The sequence below is a fragment of the Mixophyes fleayi genome, chromosome 1 (genome assembly GCF_038048845.1).
Source record: "Mixophyes fleayi isolate aMixFle1 chromosome 1, aMixFle1.hap1, whole genome shotgun sequence".
Lineage (NCBI taxonomy): Eukaryota > Metazoa > Chordata > Amphibia > Anura > Limnodynastidae > Mixophyes > Mixophyes fleayi.
The window spans coordinates 438,601,488-438,623,357 of NC_134402.1; the positions used below are offsets into that span (position 1 = coordinate 438,601,488).

At 41.0% G+C, this 21,870-nt stretch overlaps 1 protein-coding gene across 15 annotated transcripts in view; it reads right to left on the reverse strand.

The window, feature by feature from the left end:
- NEDD4L (NEDD4 like E3 ubiquitin protein ligase) overlaps nucleotides 1-21,870 on the reverse strand; it is a 265,091-nt gene that overhangs the window by 44,072 nt on the left and 199,149 nt on the right. For 8 of the 15 annotated variants that reach the window (XM_075185072.1, XM_075185079.1, XM_075185085.1 and 5 more), the window contains 7 exons: nucleotides 14,949-14,999; nucleotides 14,109-14,170; nucleotides 13,922-14,024; nucleotides 10,686-10,852; nucleotides 9,331-9,460; nucleotides 6,635-6,808; nucleotides 4,954-5,028 (listed from right to left, as the gene is read on the reverse strand). In XM_075185072.1, coding sequence (XP_075041173.1) covers nucleotides 4,954-5,028; nucleotides 6,635-6,808; nucleotides 9,331-9,460; nucleotides 10,686-10,852; nucleotides 13,922-14,024; nucleotides 14,109-14,170; nucleotides 14,949-14,999 — 762 coding nt within the window. Of the gene's footprint in view, nucleotides 1-932; nucleotides 993-4,953; nucleotides 5,029-6,634; nucleotides 6,809-9,330; nucleotides 9,461-10,685; nucleotides 10,853-13,921; nucleotides 14,025-14,108; nucleotides 14,171-14,948; nucleotides 15,000-21,870 lie in introns of all 15 variants that reach the window. The other 7 variants (XM_075185067.1, XM_075185101.1, XM_075185000.1 and 4 more) reach the window with 1 other exon arrangement.

Genomic DNA, 21,870 nt, shown 5'->3' on the forward strand with positions numbered 1-21,870 from the left:
TCCTAGCTGTAGATTTCTAGCATTTTTTACTCAAACTCTGACAATTATCGCAGCATAGATTTCGTTCATTTCAAGCTAATGGCGATTATCATTATTTTTCATTTATAGAGCTCCAATATGTTACTCAGCACTTTACATGCTTAACCACGGAGCTTACAGTCTACATTCTCTACCACACAATCATCTCCCAGAATGTTCTTGTGTATTATAAGGGATAATGCACTAATAATATATTATTTTGTATACGAGACGTCACTTCAGATATTTGTGACTTGTAAAATCCATATCAGTGGGGGGTGGGGGGGCCAATTGTCCCGTATATAAAACCGGACAATAGCAACAGCCTGTCAGACCTAAACCATACTGTGTGTAAGCGTGGAGTAAAAATCTGACTTATATCTGGTCTTCATTTGTGATCATTAAGAATAACTAACTTGAACAAAGAATTATTTAACCATAATAAAAAAAATATATAATCCCCCCCCCCCCTCCATATTTCAAGATACTTCTTTGTTTAGCGGTTACATTCTAAAGTCTGCCACAAATATGCAAATCTGGTCATTTTGCTGACCACTAAATGGGCAGATTTAGCCTCATCGCTGGGCCTAATATCGCGGTCGGCAGATGACTACGATCTGTATGTGTGTGTGATAATCATCTTACTGGTCTGGTACCCTATTAAAATCTGATCAACCCCCACAGAGTGATTTCCGAGTACCTGGGTCGAAAACTGACAAATTGCCAGACGTAATTGCTGTGCGTGGGGCCAGATGTAGGCTACAAAACAAACTAGACTTATAGGAGTTATGATTAGCAAATTCCTGCAGGTATTTGGGGATGTTCCCAGCCGACTGCCCTTCCCTAGAAGAAGAAATCAATAGGAAGTAGAGAAAGGACCAAATGAGAACAGAAATCACACAGGTCCAGTTTACCGTGGAATCGTCACCACCCGTCACGGTTGAAGAACGGGCTCTTCCAGTTGAGGCGCTCGGCTGTTGAACAACAACGTTACCATTAAATATTACAGGGTTTCAATATTACAAACGTGTTGTAGTTATGAAAGATTAAGGGAGAAGAATTAGGAATCACAAATTAGTATCGTTAGTCCAATAGACGATTAAGGAATATCATTGATTAAAGTGATTTTCCAATATAGACAGACATTAATAGTCAGTTTTTGGATCAAGGGTGGTCGAAGAGGACGCTGGGCTCGGTTCGGATCAGGATATCAACTAGCTACCTATGAAGTGTGTGTGTATGCGGCAAACGTAATGTGTATTCGCTTTATAAATGAGTAAGTGACACGCAAGTGATGGAAACTTAGTCGTCACATAGTGTTGGCAGACTACATAAGTTGCTCCAAAATGAGTTTGAATGAACGGCATAGGCTGGGAAGTATATTTACAAGGGTCCATCAACACGAAACCGCAATCAAATCAGTTGTATGGAGCTCATATCGAGTTTCTAGTGGACCCTGAACACCCGTGATCCAAAACAGCTACAAAATATATTTTTAAGAAACAAATCAATAAACTAAAACGTGCAACACAGACCTGAAGACGAAATGTGCAAAATAGAGAACTACATGAGGTCAAACCACCGAATGTGAAGACTGTGCAGAAATAGGTGCCAGTTAGGTACTCTCTGGCAGAGTGTATCTAACCAATGATTCAATTTAAAATAAGGGTTGTAGCTGAAATGATGACTTTTTTTGTTTATTTTGCATTTAACTAAAGAAAGAGGTCACAAAAGTGAACTTATTAGCCACCATAGAACACGCAGTTGAAAGTCTCTAGGTCACGCAGCATTTTAGAAATTACTAGATGAACGAATCATCCGAATTGCTCCAAGTTAGATTTTTAGCATCTTTTTTTCAAATTTCTTCCCTGCTTTTATTTTTCCTGACCATTCCTCCTTGATCTTCCAAAGTCTAACTCAGAGGTTAGGTGGCACAGATAATGAAAGCCACATAGAGTGTTCATGCCAACTTAATGACAGTAGTAATTATTTATAATCCTTTATAAAGCACCAGCATATTACACTTTAGATGTTTAACAAATCACATCAGTCCCTGTCCCAATGGGGATCACAGTCTACCACCACACACACACACACACACACACACACACACACACACACACACACACACACACACACACACACACACACAAAATCTACCAGAATGTTTTTGAATTATTGTGCAGAGATCGGAATACCTGGAGCACATCCATACACACACGGGGAGAACATACAATCCCCTGACCAAACTAGAGCCTGTGCCTTGGAATTATTTATTAACCAATAGTGGTCGAAGAGGACGCTGGGTTCGGTTCCAACCAGGGCATCATATGCATTGAATTTTTTTGGTTTCCTCCAACAATCCAAAAACATACTGGCAGTTCAACTGGCCACCACCTAAGAAGTGTGTGTGTGCTGTAAACAAAATGTGTCTATGCTTTATAAATAAAAAGAAAATAATAGAGGCGTAAAGGCTCAGTAAACAATAATAACTCGTCATTTGCGTTTAATATCTTGCTTGATTGATCAAAGCTAATTGCCAACTGGTTGCTCAATTGCACTTTGTAATTAAATAGCCTGCAATGTTTCTCATGTAACTTAAACCTACCGCACAGACAGCACTAAGAAAGAACAGAATACAATGTAAAGGTAATTCTGCAGAACGACAGAACCTACAGCAAAGCTGTCAAAAAAAGAAGGGGGCCTCGTTGCTTCCTATTATCAATAGGTGTCTGCAGGGTAACTTCCACGATGTCATACAACATTGGCACTATCAGGAAGATGAGATCCACTAAAAATAAAGGGAAAAAAAAAAGGAAAAAAAAAGAGGCTCTGGACAGATTGGACCTACAGAATGAATGTTGGTACACTGGGACCACCACCAATGTCCTAGTTTCATGCTATTGGCTGTGTGATAGTTGTGCAGCCAATAGAAAACCAGCGATCACCCAAAGTGGCCAGACAGACTCCTATGAACCTGACCTGATACCTCCAATACTGGGGCACTCTGAGATATGGTAGTACCATGGCAAAGGTCCCCAAGGAGAGTGGAGACATAGATAATACACGTCTAACAGCAAAAGTCTGCAATTACAAGTATGACCTAGAGATAGCAAGAAAATGGGATGAACCCTAACTTATAATCACATATAGCTCCATCTAGCAATAATAAATCAGGATTTCCCGATGAGCATCTTTCCTTTTTACCAAACTATAGGATACACAGGCCCTTAATACACCCTATATTAGTGACTTCACAATTCACAAGCTCATACTCCTCTCTACAATAACCCTCCTTCCATTATTATTACTGGTAAAAAAAAGTATTGTAACAGAAAAACGTCAAAATACATAAAGTGAAATAAAATTAAAAAAAACCCTTAAATTATTTGTGTGCTGCACCCCAAACATTTTTGGGCGAAGCTTGAACCTCACTTTACCTAGGTGGCAAACAGAGGTAATGGTCATTCTGATAATCTGGGGAACAAGTCATCTTTTCCTGGTTGCCATAGCAACACAGAAGTAATAAACACCTGAGTGAACGCATGAGAGTAGGTTGGCTTCCGTTGTTCCGTCAGTTTATTTTAGAACAGTAGAAATATATCACAAGGAATATTTCGAGGAGGATACCCGAGTTTCAGGGCGTGTCAATGACGCCGCAAATAGGTGACAAAAAAACTAGGGCTCTAAAAGGTCACAGTAACCAAAGTTTGTCGGGGGGTAAGCCCTCGCCCACAGATAGCGTTTACCTCTGTAATTTAGAAAGTGTTCGATCCTAAAACGCACTCTTAAATATCATATATTAGCCAGTCCCTAAAAATGATATGTTAAATATCAGATGCTATAAGAGCTGTATGCTTACATGATACTAACATATATGGCTATCAGACACAATCATTATTATAAGGTCACTACAGGATAACTTAGAACTCGGAATTAGCATTTCATACTAAAAGCCTCAAATAATTGTGCTATTTGGATGTAGCGCTGCTAGAACATTTATTCCTCTACAAAGGAAAGAAATAGTTGTTCTACATGCATCATTAAAGCAGCTTAAGAGGCGTATTTGCATCTGTGACAGCAAGCACACTATCTCACCACTAGATGTCACTAGCGACACTGCAGTCACAAACTGCCCAATAGCCGTCAATTAACATCCTTGGCCATCGGCTACTATAATGAGCAGCTACAGCCGTGTAAGAGAGTCTTAATGAATGGCGTCTTTCATGTTATGTGAACAACACACTAATATGAAATTAGTGGAGTTATAGCCGTTAAATATTCCAAGTGACAAAAAAAGTGCCTTTTAATGATCAACATACTCAGGTCATTGGGGCAAAGAGGCGGATCACAGCTAACATGACACCTGCGGAAACTCTTCTCTTGTGTACTATATGGTATGCTCTTATATAAAGCAGCAGGTTAATAGGATTATTGTTGGTTTACTGGCTGCCTAATGCAGCCACTTTTCAGAAGAATCTGTCTCCCAACAACAGAATTTGATATCATCATCATCCTCATAATTGTGAACAAACGTCAATATAGGACACTGTAGTGATTGAATAATCAGCAAATCATTCAGCATTTAAGAGAAAGGATCCCAAACCACCAAGAGTATCATAGTAGCATCCTGTTGCCTTTTTCCCATTCCCAAAGAGCATTTAAAGACTTGAAAAATATTTAGTTCTCTAAAACTTTTGGTTATTTGTTTTTGCTAATTGGCCACCAATCATTGTTCCGAGCCCGTACGTGACCTTGTGACATTTTTCTGGGTCACAAACCAGGTGGTGGCCAATAGAAAGTATTGCGTAACTGACAATCAAGGAGCCCCCCCCAATTCTGAGACCCCAGCTGCAAAACCTCTCTTCTGCCGCAGGAAAAAGCTCAACAGAGGATGCAACACAACAAGAGAGAAGATCTGAAACTTTGATTTACCATCGATAAATGGGCCTGTTCAGCGACGCTGTCGGTGACGCTGCAAGACCTTAATCTCGAGGACGGTTCTCTCTGCTGAAAAGAGAACGTGGGGAATACCATCAATTTTCATCATCAGTTGAAATACACGGCCACATCCAATACCGACACAGCATTTGAAACGAAAAAAAAAATCACACCATTTAACCCCCTAAATGTACCACACTGGAGGTATTCGGAAAAGACGTTACCTGATGCCTTTCCCAAGCCGTTAGCTGCGATGGAGAGAAAATGTGGTGCCCGTGGTTAGTATCTTTTCCCTGGGATGTTGGTATAATTTAATAGTAACTTATGATACTTAATCTATGTGGTCTTTAAAGCTTCCTAATATTTGTTAGAGAGGCGGATTGTGACCTAAAAATATTTACTTTTTTTAATCTAGTTTGAAATCTTTACACGATGCGCTCTCAGAACAACTCTAATCTCAGAAGATTCTGTGTAAACCTTCACCGAATGCGGTCATGTTTCTGAATTGACCATACCGCCACCACCACGGCTGAATTAACAATGCTTGCCGAGAAATGGGCGCAGTCCCCATTTTTCCAACCCACCCAAAGATACATCCTTTTTACACTTTAAACGTACTTTATAGGTCTGCACCAATCCGCTATAGAAATAAAGAATAGAAATGTTGCTTTCACCCTTAGTATTGTCCTCCTTTGTACCCCACATCCTAAAACAATACATCACCATTTTTCTTCTACTCAACTTCTTATGCTAAGGAGTAAAAATGTGGATGTGTTTAGTTAAAATAGCGACAAACATCTCCCCACGTTACAAAGTATGAAAGTTTCCTTTCTGAAGAGAACAGAGAAACACCAGACAACATCTATTTTCGAAAGAAAGCACAGATAAAAAAAACAACACACTTTTAAGGAAGAAATGAACGTTTTACAACAAATACTTTGTAATAAAATATGGTTTAAAATTGCAGTAATTACATTAAAGACATTTTTAAACGGATTTAGAGATTGCTCAAATTTTAAAGAATGTCCCTAGGAGTCCAAAATTCATTCATACTCTGTAAACGGGAGCAAAAGTTATATACAACTCTAACAGAACAAATAACGCCCCCCCCACACAAAAAAAAGGGGACAAAACAGGCTACCCCGGTCTACCCAGAGCAGATCTGTCATGCCAAAGTTCAACAGGGACTAGGCGACTCTTGACCTTAAAAAATCAGGTCTGTTCTGCAGAAAAGCACAGGAACGGTACCCTAGTGGTTCCAATACCAACAATAATATCCTACAATTAGAAAGATCATCTCCAGGTGAAATAAGGACACAATAAAGGGCTTTAATTGGCGAATGTCAGTCTCATCCTGTTAAATATAGTTATATTTAAAGTAAATGTAATCCCATTTAAATTGCAGGCCGCTAAATCATTCACTAGAATAAAATGCATTTTTTTAAAAAAAAACATATTATAAAAAGTCTATCACAAATGGATGAATAACTGTGTCCGGTGCACACAGTGAAAGGATGAGAGGGGTGCGGCTGTACTGGGATGTTCCGAAGATCTCGGGAGATTATAAGCTCCGGAATTCTAATTACTTGTAATTTGTTGGCACACCAGTAATTGCAGGCTGGGCATTGTCACGGCAGTGTTGCGGATGTTTGCCAACTGCAATTTTAGTACTTACTATAAGTGAACTGAACGGTTCCCCATTGGACTCAGAGTTAATCTGTAGCCTTCGGTTAAGCTCCTCGGAAAGTTCCAACGCGCTGGCCCTGGAGACGGGAGAGGCGGGAGGCGGCAGAGATGCGTTGAGGGTGTCGCTGCTCAAGCTCATCTCCTCCGAAATGGTCTCCCATGGCTAGCCAAAGAAACAGACAGATTACAAGGGCATAAGCAAGGTGCCTCGTGCCTCAGAGGAACTAGCAGCTTCAAGAGAATTGACAAGATAAGTAATGGTTCAAACCTTATAAAACGCAGAGGTGTTATCCATAGCAATCAGATTCTAGTTGTCATGTTCAAGAATGTACTAGATAAATGACAGATAGAATCTGATTGGCTGCTATGGGCAACACCTCCACTGTTGCGTTTTATAAAGTGCGATCCATCTACCCCATGGTATTCAATAAACACCTTATAACTAAATTATAACAATAATAAGGGTATAAGCAAGCACTCCCAATCCACTTATATACTATAATTATTACAATCCTAACTCTTAATTATGTATATACCTTTTTAGTGATTTAATAGACTACTTTCTCACAGATCCCAATATTTTTTATTCTTTTTTTTTTGTAAAGATATATATGTTATATCCGTCTAAGTGAGGTTGTGAAAAAAAGGTGAATATATTAGTGTAAATAGTGAAATTAAAATTGATGAAACTATTGCCCAGGGAGTTACTATTTGTTAATTCGTTGACATATTTCTCAATAGCTGTATTCAGTCATACATCCTCAAATCTCTAGAATTACATAGACCAATGCACATGAAAAGGATAAATATCAAATATGTCTAGACAGATTTATACTCTCTCACCATGTTGGTTAATACGGTGTCGTGGGAAATTTTCATCTATCACCTCAAATATTCAAATTTGCCATTTTTACAATCATCAAACATTTCCGGAGAGAGGAGTCCAAGAGATTACTCATCTATAGATCGTTAGGATCACCTCCATTTAAATATTTATTTATTTACAGCTGAGTGACTTTAAACACTCCGCCGGTAGTATTGTAATACTCTCCACTCCCCAGGATAAACCAGAGGGCTAAATATGACAACATTATTTTGTTTATGTTTTTAAATACAAATTAATCCAGAGCTGTACACAGAACAAACCTACGATCTATTTTTGGTGCCTGGGACATGGAGAGCGATCTGCCCAAGGTCACAGGGAGAGGACAATGGAATTCTAAATGTTGGTCATCAGCAAGTCTCTGTGGGTCATTGTTACTGAGCCCCAAAGTACAACAGTGGTGTTTTAGGCTACAAATGACATTACAGGTTCTTTGTCCTGTGCTACTCAGCCGCTTTGAGGATTTGCATTTTGAGGAATCTCCACTTGTCGAGACGCATTCATCTCCAAAGAGAGAGAGACTTGTTCCAATCCTCCCCAAGCAATAATGGAAGCATCGCACCAATGTGTCGCTTAACGGCGTTTTGTTTGCTCCATGGGAGCTGCAGGCTGACCAATCAGACTAAACCAAGGCCCACAGTTCGCTAGTTCTGCCTCTGGACATATACAAATAGCGCCGTCATCAGATCCACTGCATTAAGCAGCCGCATAGTGACATCACAGGCGTTATTGTTAATTGGGAGTAACATGAAAACAGCCATGGTCATGACGTGTCAACAGTATACAACAGCGCACTTTAGCTGTGATATGCAAATGAGCCCTTAGGGTTGCAGAGACGCAGTTTCGTTTAAAGGTCGTTTTCCAGCTATAGGGCGGCATAAAAACGTTTCCAGATCATCAAATTATCAAATAGGGAACATAATGAAAAAAAATAAACGTGTATTCATCTGTAATTCTCCAACACAGATGCTTTTCTACGCTTTCAGAGAACAGAACATTTCAAGAGGCTATTGATAAACACAAGAGTGCGCCACAAGGTAACTAAAATGTGGTCTTTTGGTAGCTTATGAGAATGAGGCAGCTGTACAGATCAGGCTGTTAGAGGAATTTAATATTGGCCCACAAAACGTCTGCCTCCGTAGGGTGCCTCAGTGGTGTCAATGGTCCAAAATAAGAATTAGCCTAATCAATAAAATAACTATATAAAATGATCAAAAAAAGTCACTACCGAGCCCCACATAACATTAATGTTGTCTATAACATTAATGTTGTCTAGAGTATGGGGTATGTTACCGGTATTCTATGAAACAATTGTTTTATAAACGGCTTAGTTCTATTCTGCATGTTTACACATTTAGTCCCCCTATAAAAATGACAGGGGCGGGATCAGTTGCTGTTCTTGTTTTTGTGTGACATACACCCCCAGTAAATCAGAGAGATAGAGTGAGGTGTTTTGTATGCAGGAGACAGGGGTGATTAGCGAGCTGGCCACCAGCAAATCCAGTACTGCTCTATAATAACCTCCAAGTGATATTGCAGGCTGTAAACAAGCAATGAGCCAGGAAAGAGATTCCCGAAATGGATTTCATACGTGCCGGTTTGGTACCTAATACGCTGGTGTACAGATCAGAACACACGGCGAGTGACAGGAGCTGATCCATCAACGTGTCGGTGACATGACGCGTTAGAACAGGACATAAAAAAAAACTACAGGGGATGTTTGTTCTCTCAGACGAGCAAACAAATCTAAACAGCCGTAAATAAAGTCATTCAGGGTGACCTAGAATCAAAACTTCACCCACCTCAGGGATATCTCCTCCTTCTATGTGATCCGGTTCCAGATCTTCACTGATGTGTCTCCTGGATCGGAACACTCGGTGCGCCTCTTGCTGTATGTGTCGGATATTGTTATCGGATTCCGAAGCAACGTCTCTGGGTAATGGCAAGAAAAGGTGATAAAGGGTAGAACATAAGATGCCGGCCGCTCACGTAACTGGCACGCTACATTTATAAATATATATAGCAAGCATTATCTCCATCCAGGACAGGACTTATAATTTGTCACACTCCAAAGTCATAAATCTCCCTCAGCCGCAAGAGTGGTAGAAACCCAAAAATTAGTCTGCTCAAAAGACTAGCCTTGTACTATTCTGGTGAATATTTTTAATAACGATTTTGTAAATGGAAGCTTTTTAGTAGATGCTAGAAAAAAAAAAAAAAAAGTTTTAAAATATTTGTGTATAGTCACCAGATTTTACCTAATTGAGAGAGATTGGCTTTTATGGATACGGATTCTGAAAACAAAGATGGTTGCCTTCACTTTCTTTAGAACATAGACGCACTTTAAGTTGAAAGAATAAGGAGTTACATTATTATAACCTTAATATTAGAGCCATACACTGTCACAGGGGAAAAAATGGTCACTGTGCACACCATATAATCCAATCAAGCAAATTGGCATCACAGGTTTTTTTTGACAAAGATAACTAATGAGGTTTCAAAGTTTTTCATGTACTGAGTGATGTGACAGGAATGAGGCCTTGCATCGTATTCTCTCTACCACCACAATGAATTTTTTCAGCCACCTGTGTGAGGTCACGAAATAGGTGGGGTTTTACCTGCAGTACTTACAAACAGACCAAATATTGCCTTCAATTGTACAATGGATGAACTAAAATGCACTTTTGGTGGTTTAAAAAAATATTTTAAAGAATTGCCTGCTCCAATCTCCTCTTCGGTTACTTATTATTACAAATTTACATGACTTGAAATCTTAAGCTATACAATATTGCTTTTAGCATATGCTGAAATAGGCGCTCTCAGGGGAGGAATCCATGTTTTATGGGGTACAGTCCCCCCATCATTCATATAACCGGCAGCCGCAACACCATTACACTATCGTAGTGTTATGAGACCTATAGGATCTAAATCTACACATCCAACAATACGAGTGATGTATTGTTGGAAACAAAAAAGAGTTTTATCATTGGCCTGTAATATTTATCGCCCATACATTTAGTGTAATATTATTCTTCTTTAAGCCCCGCCCTGGTTAACTATAATTGATTTGTTTGCCGATCATGACAGGGGAAACATGGATAATTTCATGCAGTTGCATTATCTTATTATTAATCATAATACGTTTCATTATACATACATTAGGCTTGGCCTGTGCCACTGGGTGGTCCTGTTATTATGGTTGACATAATATGTGCGCCCAAGATTGTCCACTTTCTCCTCCCATCCAGGTGGCATCGGAGGGGCTGGCACCTCTTGCTGGTGCGGGGAGGTAGAGTCGTTGGAATCTACGACATCCCAGGCATGCTGGAGAACAAGAGGAGACCACAGTCACTTTACTACAAGAGACATCGATATCTACAGTCGCATGGTTATGTCCTTAGTTGTAGCACACCATAATACAATCCTTACCTTTCAGAGATGGATGGTGACCGCATACACACACAAGGATCATTAGCACCTAGGAAGAAATGCATAGTCCATGCATGCAGATATGACAAAATGCATCATGGACAGGGAAAGTAGACCATGTCCTGGTCCACCATGATTTCATAAGACAGGACTCCCAGGGTCTTAGATTTTCTCAGGAAAGTTCCATTTTTTAACCACTGGAATGTTAATTGTCAATTATTCAGACTCTTGGTGCACCCAAATTAATACAATTAGTGGCTTTTATGGAGCAAGCAAACTTTATTTCTCAAGAGTGTCCTGGATTTCTGTTTCAGAACCATGGGAAACAATGGAGACATAACATTCCGTGTACTTTAGTATTCACTCTCCATAACATTCCATGTACTTTAGTATTCACTCTCCATAACATTCCATGTACTTTAGTATTCACTCTCCCTCCTCTCTGTTCTTCACATTATGCTGTATCTATGCCCCGTGGTTCTTGTTGCTGAATGAAGAATAAACTTTGCTCTCCCATTTCTCCTCACCTTAAATAACTCACACCCTATGTGCTGTGCCTCTGTTACTCTCCTCAATCCCTGCTTTGCCAGTTGTCAGTTTTACATAACAAAATGGTTTTCTAAATTGTGATATAGGAATATACTACATTTGTAAGCGTTATAACATGCTGGATCCACCTGTAGTTTACGTTCTGGGGTCTATTTAAGGTGAACTCCAGTCTCCCAATAACTTTTTAGTTCCAAAATCTCCAAAACAGCTCATCCAACACAGCAATTCCCTGCCAACATCCTGCGTAAGGGCTGCACTTTTCAAACATCCTCTGAGCAACTCAATGGCATCATCATCATCATCATCATCATTTATTTATATAGCGCCACTAATTCCGCAGCGCTGTACAGAGAACCCATTCACATCAGTCCCTGCCCCATTGGAGCTTACAGTCTAAATTCCCTAATATAGGCACACACTCACACACATAGACATATACATACAGACAGACAGGTAGAGACTAGGGTCAATTTTTTGATAGCAGCCAATTAACCTACCAGTATGTTTTTGGAGTGTGGGAGGAAACCGGAGCACCCGGAGGAAACCCACGCAAACACAGGGAGAACATACAAACTCCACACAGATAAGGCCATGGTCGGGAATCGAACTCATGACCCCAGTGCTGCGAAGCACAAGTGCTAACCACTAGGCCACAGTGCTGCCCCAATGCAGTGGTTGTGTAGGGTACAAGGGGCAGGGACCTACACAGTTTTACTTGCTGGGGAGAAAAATAAGTTTTGAGGAACATTTTTTTTAGGAGACTGTATTTCATCTTTAATAACAACAGCGCCCGTGTCTGACACTACTGCTGGACAGATGCATCTTTTATCTTACATTTTACAGTGAGAAACTCAAAAGTGTCCCTGACATAACTAAATGTACTCATTGAAAATTAAAGTTACTCACACATCTATAATCTACCACACCATTTCCTCCCAGTGTTTTCACAGCATCCAGTTTGACCAGTAATATGTTTTTCTTAGCCCTTCATGTAATTAACTCGGAATAAATGTGGATTAGATGAGCCTGGGACTCCCATTGTTATCACAATCTGAACAGCAAACACCTCCGAACAATCGTGTATTGTTTCAATATATGTTTTGTCTTAGCAGAGCCAATCACCATCCACCTCTGTAAATCCTAAAGTAATTCCTTATTTTCAGCTAGTTTACTTTGTGTAATGGAGAGAAATATTATCTTGATTACGTCTAGTGTAAAAGCAAGAGTCATGGAGAAACAACATACACTTTAATGTACGCAAAACACACAATATTAAAACATCCGAGATGTGACTGCTGAGATGCACCTATAACTGGTATGATGCTTTGCTTAAGCACTACCCAGTACAGGTGGAGCAGGGTTTATTGCAGCCAACGGTGCACCATGGCCGAAAACTTCCAGACCTCTGATCAGTTCAGCTGTGAGTATCTTGGTTTATATCTGTGCCATAGTCAAATGCAATAAACTCTGCTTCACCTGTAGACTGCAGATTATGTTAGTAAAACAAACTCATTCCTCAAACCAGTTGTCCGGGTCATTATTCACAAGTCGCTCTCCAATCTCCAATTATTATAATGGCTGAAAAACATTGTGGATAGTTAGCTTGTCAAAGTCAAACAGCTGGTATTACTTGTTAATGTAGGTCCAAGAGAACAGGACTACAATGATGCTGTAAAAATTAAAATGTAAAATTAAAAGTATCTAATTAAAGGGACATTACACTGCTAAAACGTGACTGATGTTTCACATTCTGGTAATGAAGAATCAATACGGCAGATCTCACTGTCCTATTAGTACATATAAACGTGCAGGTTAATGTTGATTATGCCAAAATAAACTTTAAAGGAGACCCCCCTCCCCCTATTACTGCAAATCTAAACTTTACCCTTTTCATATCAATCTCCCTGCATCTCGTCTAAAAAGCCTCCACTACGTATTTGTAGTGACCCTGCAATAGGAACTTGTTGCTTACACCATTGCACTTTATACGCACAGGGTGTAAGCGCTGGGATGATAGAGCCAACATACCCCTGGGAACAAAGGACCCAAGTGGCAACAGCCTAAATGTGTTTAAGAGTCTACAAGCACCTGTTCTGTGCAGCACCTACAAGCCAGAAACTTCGATATAACTCACAAAGCTATTTAGAGCGGGATCACCTTATCCTCTCTCACGCCAACATACTGCGCTAACACTTAATTCCCAAATTAAAATATTAGTATAATCCTCCAATTATCTAATCATAATATGTTAACAGTGCATTAAATTGTCAAAAACCAGGAAAGTAATTAAAAGTTGACAGCCACTAATTCTCCTAATGATATATACATTGCCGTATACTGCACAAGTTCACATGTAATAAGGTCAAGCAATAGACAGGATCAAGTCGGCCGTTGACGTCTGAGTTTAGTCTGTACCTCTGCTTCTTCCCTCTGCTCGCTGGTTTCCTCCTCCTGCCCTCCGTTCTTCGGTAAGTACGCCATCTTTAATCTCAGGAAACCCTTAACCCGAGACTTGTGGCTGTGGAGTAGAGGGAGATATAGGATGCGTCAGCTGAAAGCTTACACAGGGGTCATTGTCTGGTTTAGATTCTGGAACACTCACCTTCTGGGTCTGAGTAAGAAATCTTTAAATGTATACGGCCTCTCCATTGTGGGATCTTCAGTCTGTTAAACAAGGGAGAAGTTAATTTTTAACGCGCTCCTTCTCTCAAGAGATTTAACTTTGCACAATATATAAACATTGTTCTCAGCAAGGACGTGCATTACTTCAATGGATCTGTCTGGTGACATTAAAACAGGCTCAACAGCCAAATAAAAGCCCCTTAAGAACTACATGTGAGAAGTGGACAATGAGGGTCTTCTCTAATAACGTAGTACAATATGTTATGATAGCCCATTACAGTCTATTGGAGATTAGCAGTCACTTTCTAACTGCGCTACTAAAATGACAGCAATAACCCGCCTGGTTACCATGGGATACAAAACACACATGTACATTGCCCACGGTGTTAAATAAACAGATGTAGTTACATCTACTGAAGTGTATATACATACACATTTAGAGCTGCATTACCATTTAATTTTTAAACGGTAATGCAGCTTTAGAAATGCAGGGGGCGCTTTGGTTCGTCTCACAGCCCCAGACAATAAACTGTGCTCTGTGATGCAGTATAGGGCGGGAAGACCAATCAGAAGCTGCAATCACAGAGACTGTGGCTTTTGATTGGTGCTCTTGCTAACCATATAGCCCCTCCCCCGCTAGGCCATTTAATAGCCGTAAACATTAGAGTTCCATCGGTTCCATATTACAGCAGTGAATGAGCCCCGGAAAATAATGGCCGCGTGGAGCAGCCTCGAGGTGCGAGTTCTGCTCTGAGATTATAGTGCAGAAATGATACATATAAAATAAACGAATGGTGAGGGAAGAGAATGAGACACTTACCGGTAAGTGGTTTAGAGGAACGTCAACTTGACCCAAGAAGTCATCTCTAGTCTGTAAATAAAACACGACAAAGCTTAGACACAACTTGCAACAGTTTACAAATTGTCTCCAAGTGGACAGGAAACTCTTTAAGAAGCCAATCACTGCCTGGGCTGGGCCAGTATTCATGTGAATGCAGCCTATACATTTATTATGAACCGAGACACGAGAACAGTCAATCAGATGTCGGAATCCTTGTCATCCGTTACACAGATCAACAAAAACAAACATTCACCTTTGTGTAGTATATATACACAAATTATATCACTTCCATTGTAATTAGAGCTACCAACAAGGCAGAAACCACACACTGAGGGGTAATTTACTAAAACCTTTTAAAAAGGAAAAGTGATGATGTTGCCCGTAGCAACCAGATTCTAGCTATTATCTAGAATGTACTAGATAAATGATAGCTAGAATCTGGTTGCTACGGGCAACACCTTTATTATTCCTTTTTAGAATGTTTAGTAAATCTCCTTTAGACTTTTGCAGCAAGAAATGTAACCTGTGAAGAAAACAACTGCCAGAACTTCCCTACCCCCAAAGTCTGACTCACTATAGGTACACCCATCTCCCACAGGCTGCATTTAAAAATTAATTTAACCCACAATTTGTGCACCTTCATCGTGCGGCTCTTGAAATACCTGACTGATGTCACTGGCTCCTAGTGAAGAGAGAGGCTGCATCATCATGGATATTGGTACAATGCACAAAAATGCTGCCTGTGTCTCCTGCACTTTACATGTATATAAACATTCATGAACATTGGGTACTACTAGACCAGGGGTAGGCAACCTGCGGCTCTCCAGGTGTTGTGAAACTACATATCCCAGCATGCCTTGCCATCTATCTGCTGGATATCTACTGGCAAAGCATGCTGGGACTTGTAGTTTCACAAACACCTGGAGAGCCGCAGGTTGCCTACCCCTGTACTAGACTATTAGCTTGCAAAATGGCCAATAAAAACAATTAAGAGATAGATGCTTCTCTGAAAGGTATTTCAAGCTTATTTCCGTAACTGTACACCCCTAAGACTTTAAAGATTCATGTAAAAAGGGCAGCTGTCACACAGATGAGTGAGGGCAGTGAGAGAATGACAGGCCTTCCAGTCATGCGAGTACCTATAAGCAATGCCCAGCCAATGTATGTGAGGGTGTGGGGCCGCTTCCTTACACAGTAGATTTTCCCACATAGCTTTGAGAGATGAAATAGACACCACTTTTATTACCCTGCAGGAAGATAATGTTCCTGGCTGATCGCACGTAGTTATCTCAGCATCACACCTACTGGCCTGGAGTAAAGGACTTCTGTTGTTTCGTGCCCCCCAGGCCACTACTTGCGCTAGCCCCAAGCCAAACCTAAGCAGCCCCCCCCTACTGTCACCGCATTACAATGCTCACAGTATACATACACACAAGACACGAATGTGTTTGTCTGACAAGCACTGAAGCATCAGCAACGGATGTCAGGCAAACTACACACAACAAACATATATAGAAATAATATTAATCCCTAATGTGCCAAATATGTTGTAGCAATGCACAGATGGGTGCTTACAAGTAGCGGGATATACAGTATACCTAACATTTACAACTGCCAAAAGGGGGGTGCCCACGAGAGCTTACAATCTAAAAAAAAAAAGTAGGACAAACCATGAGTGTGACTGCTTGTGTTGTATCAGCTGAGAGAAAAGGTCTTTACCAGTTGAAGACACATGTAATAGTGGCCGAAGATAGTTCATTTAAACAATAATATATCATGCATACGTATATAGAAACATACTCTGTTCAGTTCAAGGACAAACACACCTAAAATTTAAAAAAAGTTACCCACAGGCTTCTTGTGTTAAAGACTAATGTAGGACACGAAAGGGAGCCTGCTAGCACCTGAAAATTCTGGTACCAGAACAATAGCTCACAATCAGCACCTATATATGCATCAATTCAAATATGGAAGCAATTAGCTTGAAGTCTCCTAGGTAATAAAAAAAAAAAGCAATTTACAATATCCAAGAATCTCTCTTATTGCAATTCCTGACAAAGCGATTAATCCATAGTCAGATTGCCACCTTATGCTTGCAGAAAGCAGCCTGAGGACCGTGTAAGCGCACTGGATGAGCACCAAACATCTTGGTTTTACATCAGAGCAATTGGATGGTCCGTCCTTTAAAATGCAAAGTACCCTCTGCTCTTAGGAGAATCCTCTGTAAACTAGAAGTGCACAGAGTTCGGTGGAAATATCTGAAGAGGAGAACCGCGCAAAAGTGTAAAATGTCAGACAAAGTCCAACCTACCACAGCTTTAGTCCCAATGAAAGGTTTCCATTGTCCTCCTAAAATACTGCTCGATTTAGCCTCATTGAATCCTCAGCATGAGGGGACAGCAGGGCTGTCTTTCTTACATGTGACACGACGCGTTTTACATGAAGTGCAGCAAGAAAAGGGATTCTCCACTGAAGTCCAATACTAAAAGAATAAGATGTAGCTCTAATATCCACCAGCCCAGAGCTTTGTCCTTTTGCAGAACAGTAATGTAGTTTTCATGTTATAATGTATGTGTGCCCTCCTCCCACACTCCATGAAAGGTACTCAGCAGAGTACAAACATATGCTCCTCCGCAGATCCAGCGCTTCGGTGGGAATCTAGGCAGAACCGTGCAAAAGCACCATCAAAGAGGATCTTGCACTGACCCTTGACAGTTTTGCACATTAGAAAACAATCTGGGGAGGATTAACAAGACCAGGAGACAGGAAGTGGCAAGAATCACAAGGCGCTGCATGGCGTGGGCAGCACGGTGGCTAAGTGGTTAGCACTTCTGCCTCACAGCACTGTGGTCACGAGTTCAATTCCCGACCATGGCCTTATCTGTGTGGAGTTTGTATGTTCTCCCTGTATTTGCGTGGTTTTCCTCCAGGTGCTCCGGTTTCCTCCAACACTCCAAAAACATACTGGTAGGTTAATTGGCTGCTATCACATTGAACCTAGTCTCTCTCTTTTTCTCTGTGTGTCTGTGTATGTTAGGGAATTTAGACTGTAAGCTCCAATGGGGCAGGGACTGATGTGAGTGAGTTCTCTGTACAGCGCTGCGGAATTAGTGGCGCTATATATAAATAACTGGTGACAATAATGATGCGTGCGATATCAGTAGGCTACCGCAGAGACTTCGTGACCCTGAACTAATGAAAAGGAAAAAAAACTAACCACGTTCTCCTACCGACATCAGAGAAAACCAGAGTCGTGTTTGCGTTTATTTATAGAATTAAGTTTTATTTTCTATCACAGCTGAGAAACCCAAGCGACAGAGAACAAAACAACAATCCATACCCAGATATAACAGCAGCGGCTAAGTAATGTGCAAGCTCTCTAATCACTGTGCGGGGCCCAGGCTTCTACAGACAGGCTAATAACCTATTTTATCACATAGGGATAACAATGCTGGAGAACATTAGCAATGTAACGCCAACAAATAATGTGTGACTGCTCATATTTACTAACATATTGTACCCACAGCCTTCCTGCAGCATCGGAACATAAAGAGAAACCTCAGGAACAAAAGAAATTCATAGGATATTTAAAAAGAGAACGAGACGTTTGGTGGAAGGCGGCCTCCTCCAGAAACCCCCTCCCCCTCTTGTAGAGAAAATAAGCATGCTGCAAAGCTGTCCACAGCTCTCAATAGAGTTCTTTGGAACCATATTATAGAGATATACCTCGAGTTCCTAGAGTGAGGTTTAACTTTTCCATCATTGTTCTCTGGGATAACTCTATTTGTTGTACATTATAAAGCATACTTGCCAACTTTTCCTCGTTGGCTTCAGGAAGATCCCAGGGGAGGTGGGCATGTGGCTTGACGATCGCATCATGTTGGCCCCGCTCCCTAAACTATTATGTCAATTTTGGTAAATTACAGCAGGGCTAAGATGACACGATATTTGCATAATTAAGCCCCGCCCCTGACACCTATCTATTGCGGGGGCAATGAACCGGGGGGGGTTGCCCTGCTCTCCCGGGAGCACAGGAGGTCTCCCAGAAATGCGGGAGTCTCCTGGACATTCCAGGAGAGTAGGCAACTATGCATTAAAGAAAAGCAGCCAATGAATCTCTAGAGACTGAAGTGTCTTTTACATTTCTGTCTCCATTACTGAAGTCATGTTGTCTTACCTGTCAGTCTTTGATTAAATCTTGGTCTCCATGAAAATGGCCACCTCCATAGGCATCAATACATGGACATAGGACACAATTTCTGAACTGTGTCATCATGCCACAGATGGTGAAGCCAACCACGTCTTGTACTGGCTCAGCATCGCGGAGAATGCCAGACTCTTCAGGGAGTGAGGGAGAGGATATCACCCCTATTTCAGGGAGTCTCCCTGACAAGTTGGCAAGTATGTTATAAAGTGAGAATGTCTAGATCTGTAAGACAGAACTTCCTGCATTACTTTATAGCTGCGGGTTCATTCTAATCCACCTCGCTATAGTGGGGTGTACGTAATTATTATTACCTCCTACAATAAACAGAAAAAAGCTTCACGGCCACCAAGGCCTCTCCACAGCTGAAGCCCAGTGGGCTACTCATTAACGCTGTGTTTATTTGCCAGAGCCCTGGCAAAAAAACAGGGGAGGAGGTGGACAGGAAGGAAGGACCAATCACAAGCTGGAATCACGAGACAGCGGCTTGCGATTGGTTGTCCTGTTTAGGGATACAATATACAGGCTCTGAAGTCAAAAACGTCTACAGACAAATCTCTAAACATAGGACGTATATGGAAATGCTTAGTTCACATCCTGATATCAGCAAAATTGCCAACCTTAAGCTGGGTACACACCTATGCAACCTTAATTCAGATCCGATACCTGTAACGATTTCACCAATGACTGAAAGTCCCGATGATCATGCAGATCCATGTGTACATACCTACATGATTTACCTTCAGATCTGTGCTCTTCATCTCTCATAACCATCTGCTGAAAAGATGGTGACTCTGTACACACTACAGATATCTACCTACACTGCTGGTGGTTAGTGCGCACACACTGCCACATTTGCCCGACATCGTTCCTTCGTTGATTGTGATTTTTAGGAAGCTCACAAAACCAACGATATGATTTGTTTTGGATAAAACATGATGATGGAAGAGTACAGACTCTTGTAGTATCTGACCAAACGGTTGTTTACCGTGTGATTTGTAGGATAATTGAATTAGTGAATACCCAGCTTTAGGGTGATGGAGCTTTATTTAGACTAAACAAGAATGTGCTATTTTATTCACACAATCTGCTATAGAAGAATACAGTAACAAAATCCCCAGGAGTAATGATCAGAAGGGAAATGTATTAAAAGCATAAGTTGTTTTACATATACTTGTAATTAGATGGCATCTGTCCTATACGCACAGTGCAAGCAGCCTCAACTAAGGATTATGACAATGAAAACGATCATTACATTAAGACTAGAGATGTTCACTGACCCCCCGTGTTCTGGTTTTGGATCTGGATTCACTTTGTGTTTTGGCAAAACCGCCCTTGCATGTTTTGGTTTCGATTTTTTTCTAAAATCCATTTTTTTTTTTATAAAATCACATATTTTTTGCTTTCCCCCCTACATTATTATTAACCTAAATAACACTAATTTCAAGTCATTTGCAGACAATTTTGACCTCACAGGTCACATTATTATTTCAATACACCGACAAACAAAGACTGCAGCGACCGGGCTGGGTGCCAAGCGTCAAATGACTGAAACGCACGGCAGTTCCAAGCACATCTAGGAAACCTTACCATACAGCAGTGTCAGTAAAGAAAAGTGGTGCACGATGGAATATTCCTTGGATCATGAAATCAGCTATGGTTCATTTGATCACTCCACCCGTTCCTTGGATAACTGTGGTAATTCTACAGCTAATACATGGCAACGAGTGCTGACCTCCCCCCGGGATGCGTGCATTTATCAGACCAAGACCAATCCAGGGATTTGTGTCATTTCCGAATCTTAACATACATTTCCCTCTAATGCCTTACAGTTTTCTTCCAGCTCGGCTTTTATACATAAAAGTATATGGACACCACTTTTGGCAGTCCGAATGACAAGGTCTTGCTTGGTCATGACTGACCTTACAAGAAGATGCCTCAGTGACAGTTGCAGAACTAGCACTCAGAGAAAGGCGAAGGCCTCATTCTTTCCTTGCCACTGCGTGTGCAGAATGGCATGTGGGCAATTTTTTTTTTTCTGCAGAGAACTTTGCCTGGATTACAGGTCTTTTTTTCTTGACCAAGGTAAAAGGTGTTTTTTTTTTACATTCCCCCCTCCCCTCCCCCGAACTTAAAAAACACTATGCATTATAAGATAGGCTTTCGCAGATGACATAGAGGGATTACTCTCATCATGACTGGTACCAGCAGCTGCTTGGTGCTCCTGGTCTTCTGTGTACTGCTGGGAATCCATTTTGATAACACAGTACAATGTGACTGCAGATTTAGAAGACTAAGCCTGCCAGACCTGTTATTTCTATTCAGCAATGACAATTAGCAGTGGAGCTCTCCTGAATGTCACTGGAGACTTTTAACACCACTTGCTACCCCTGCTCTTTCCTTTCTACCTATGACGCTGCCCAACTGCTCTAACAGACTACCAAGCACTGTGCTACCCCTTCTGTGTCCCTCTGTGAAATGGTGCTGGATTGCTGTGGAGGGCGGGTACTTATAGAACCAAAGCTCACGAGATCCGACGACGTAACAATGACGTTTTGCCTCGTTTTCATTCCAAGGACGTGCTCGGCTCGGTACTCGGATCTGCTAAGTTCGGGTGTGTTCGGTTCTCGGGGAACTGAGCCTGAGCATCTCTAATTCGAACGGGTTGTGAAATTACCCATCGCCACAGCGCCTAAA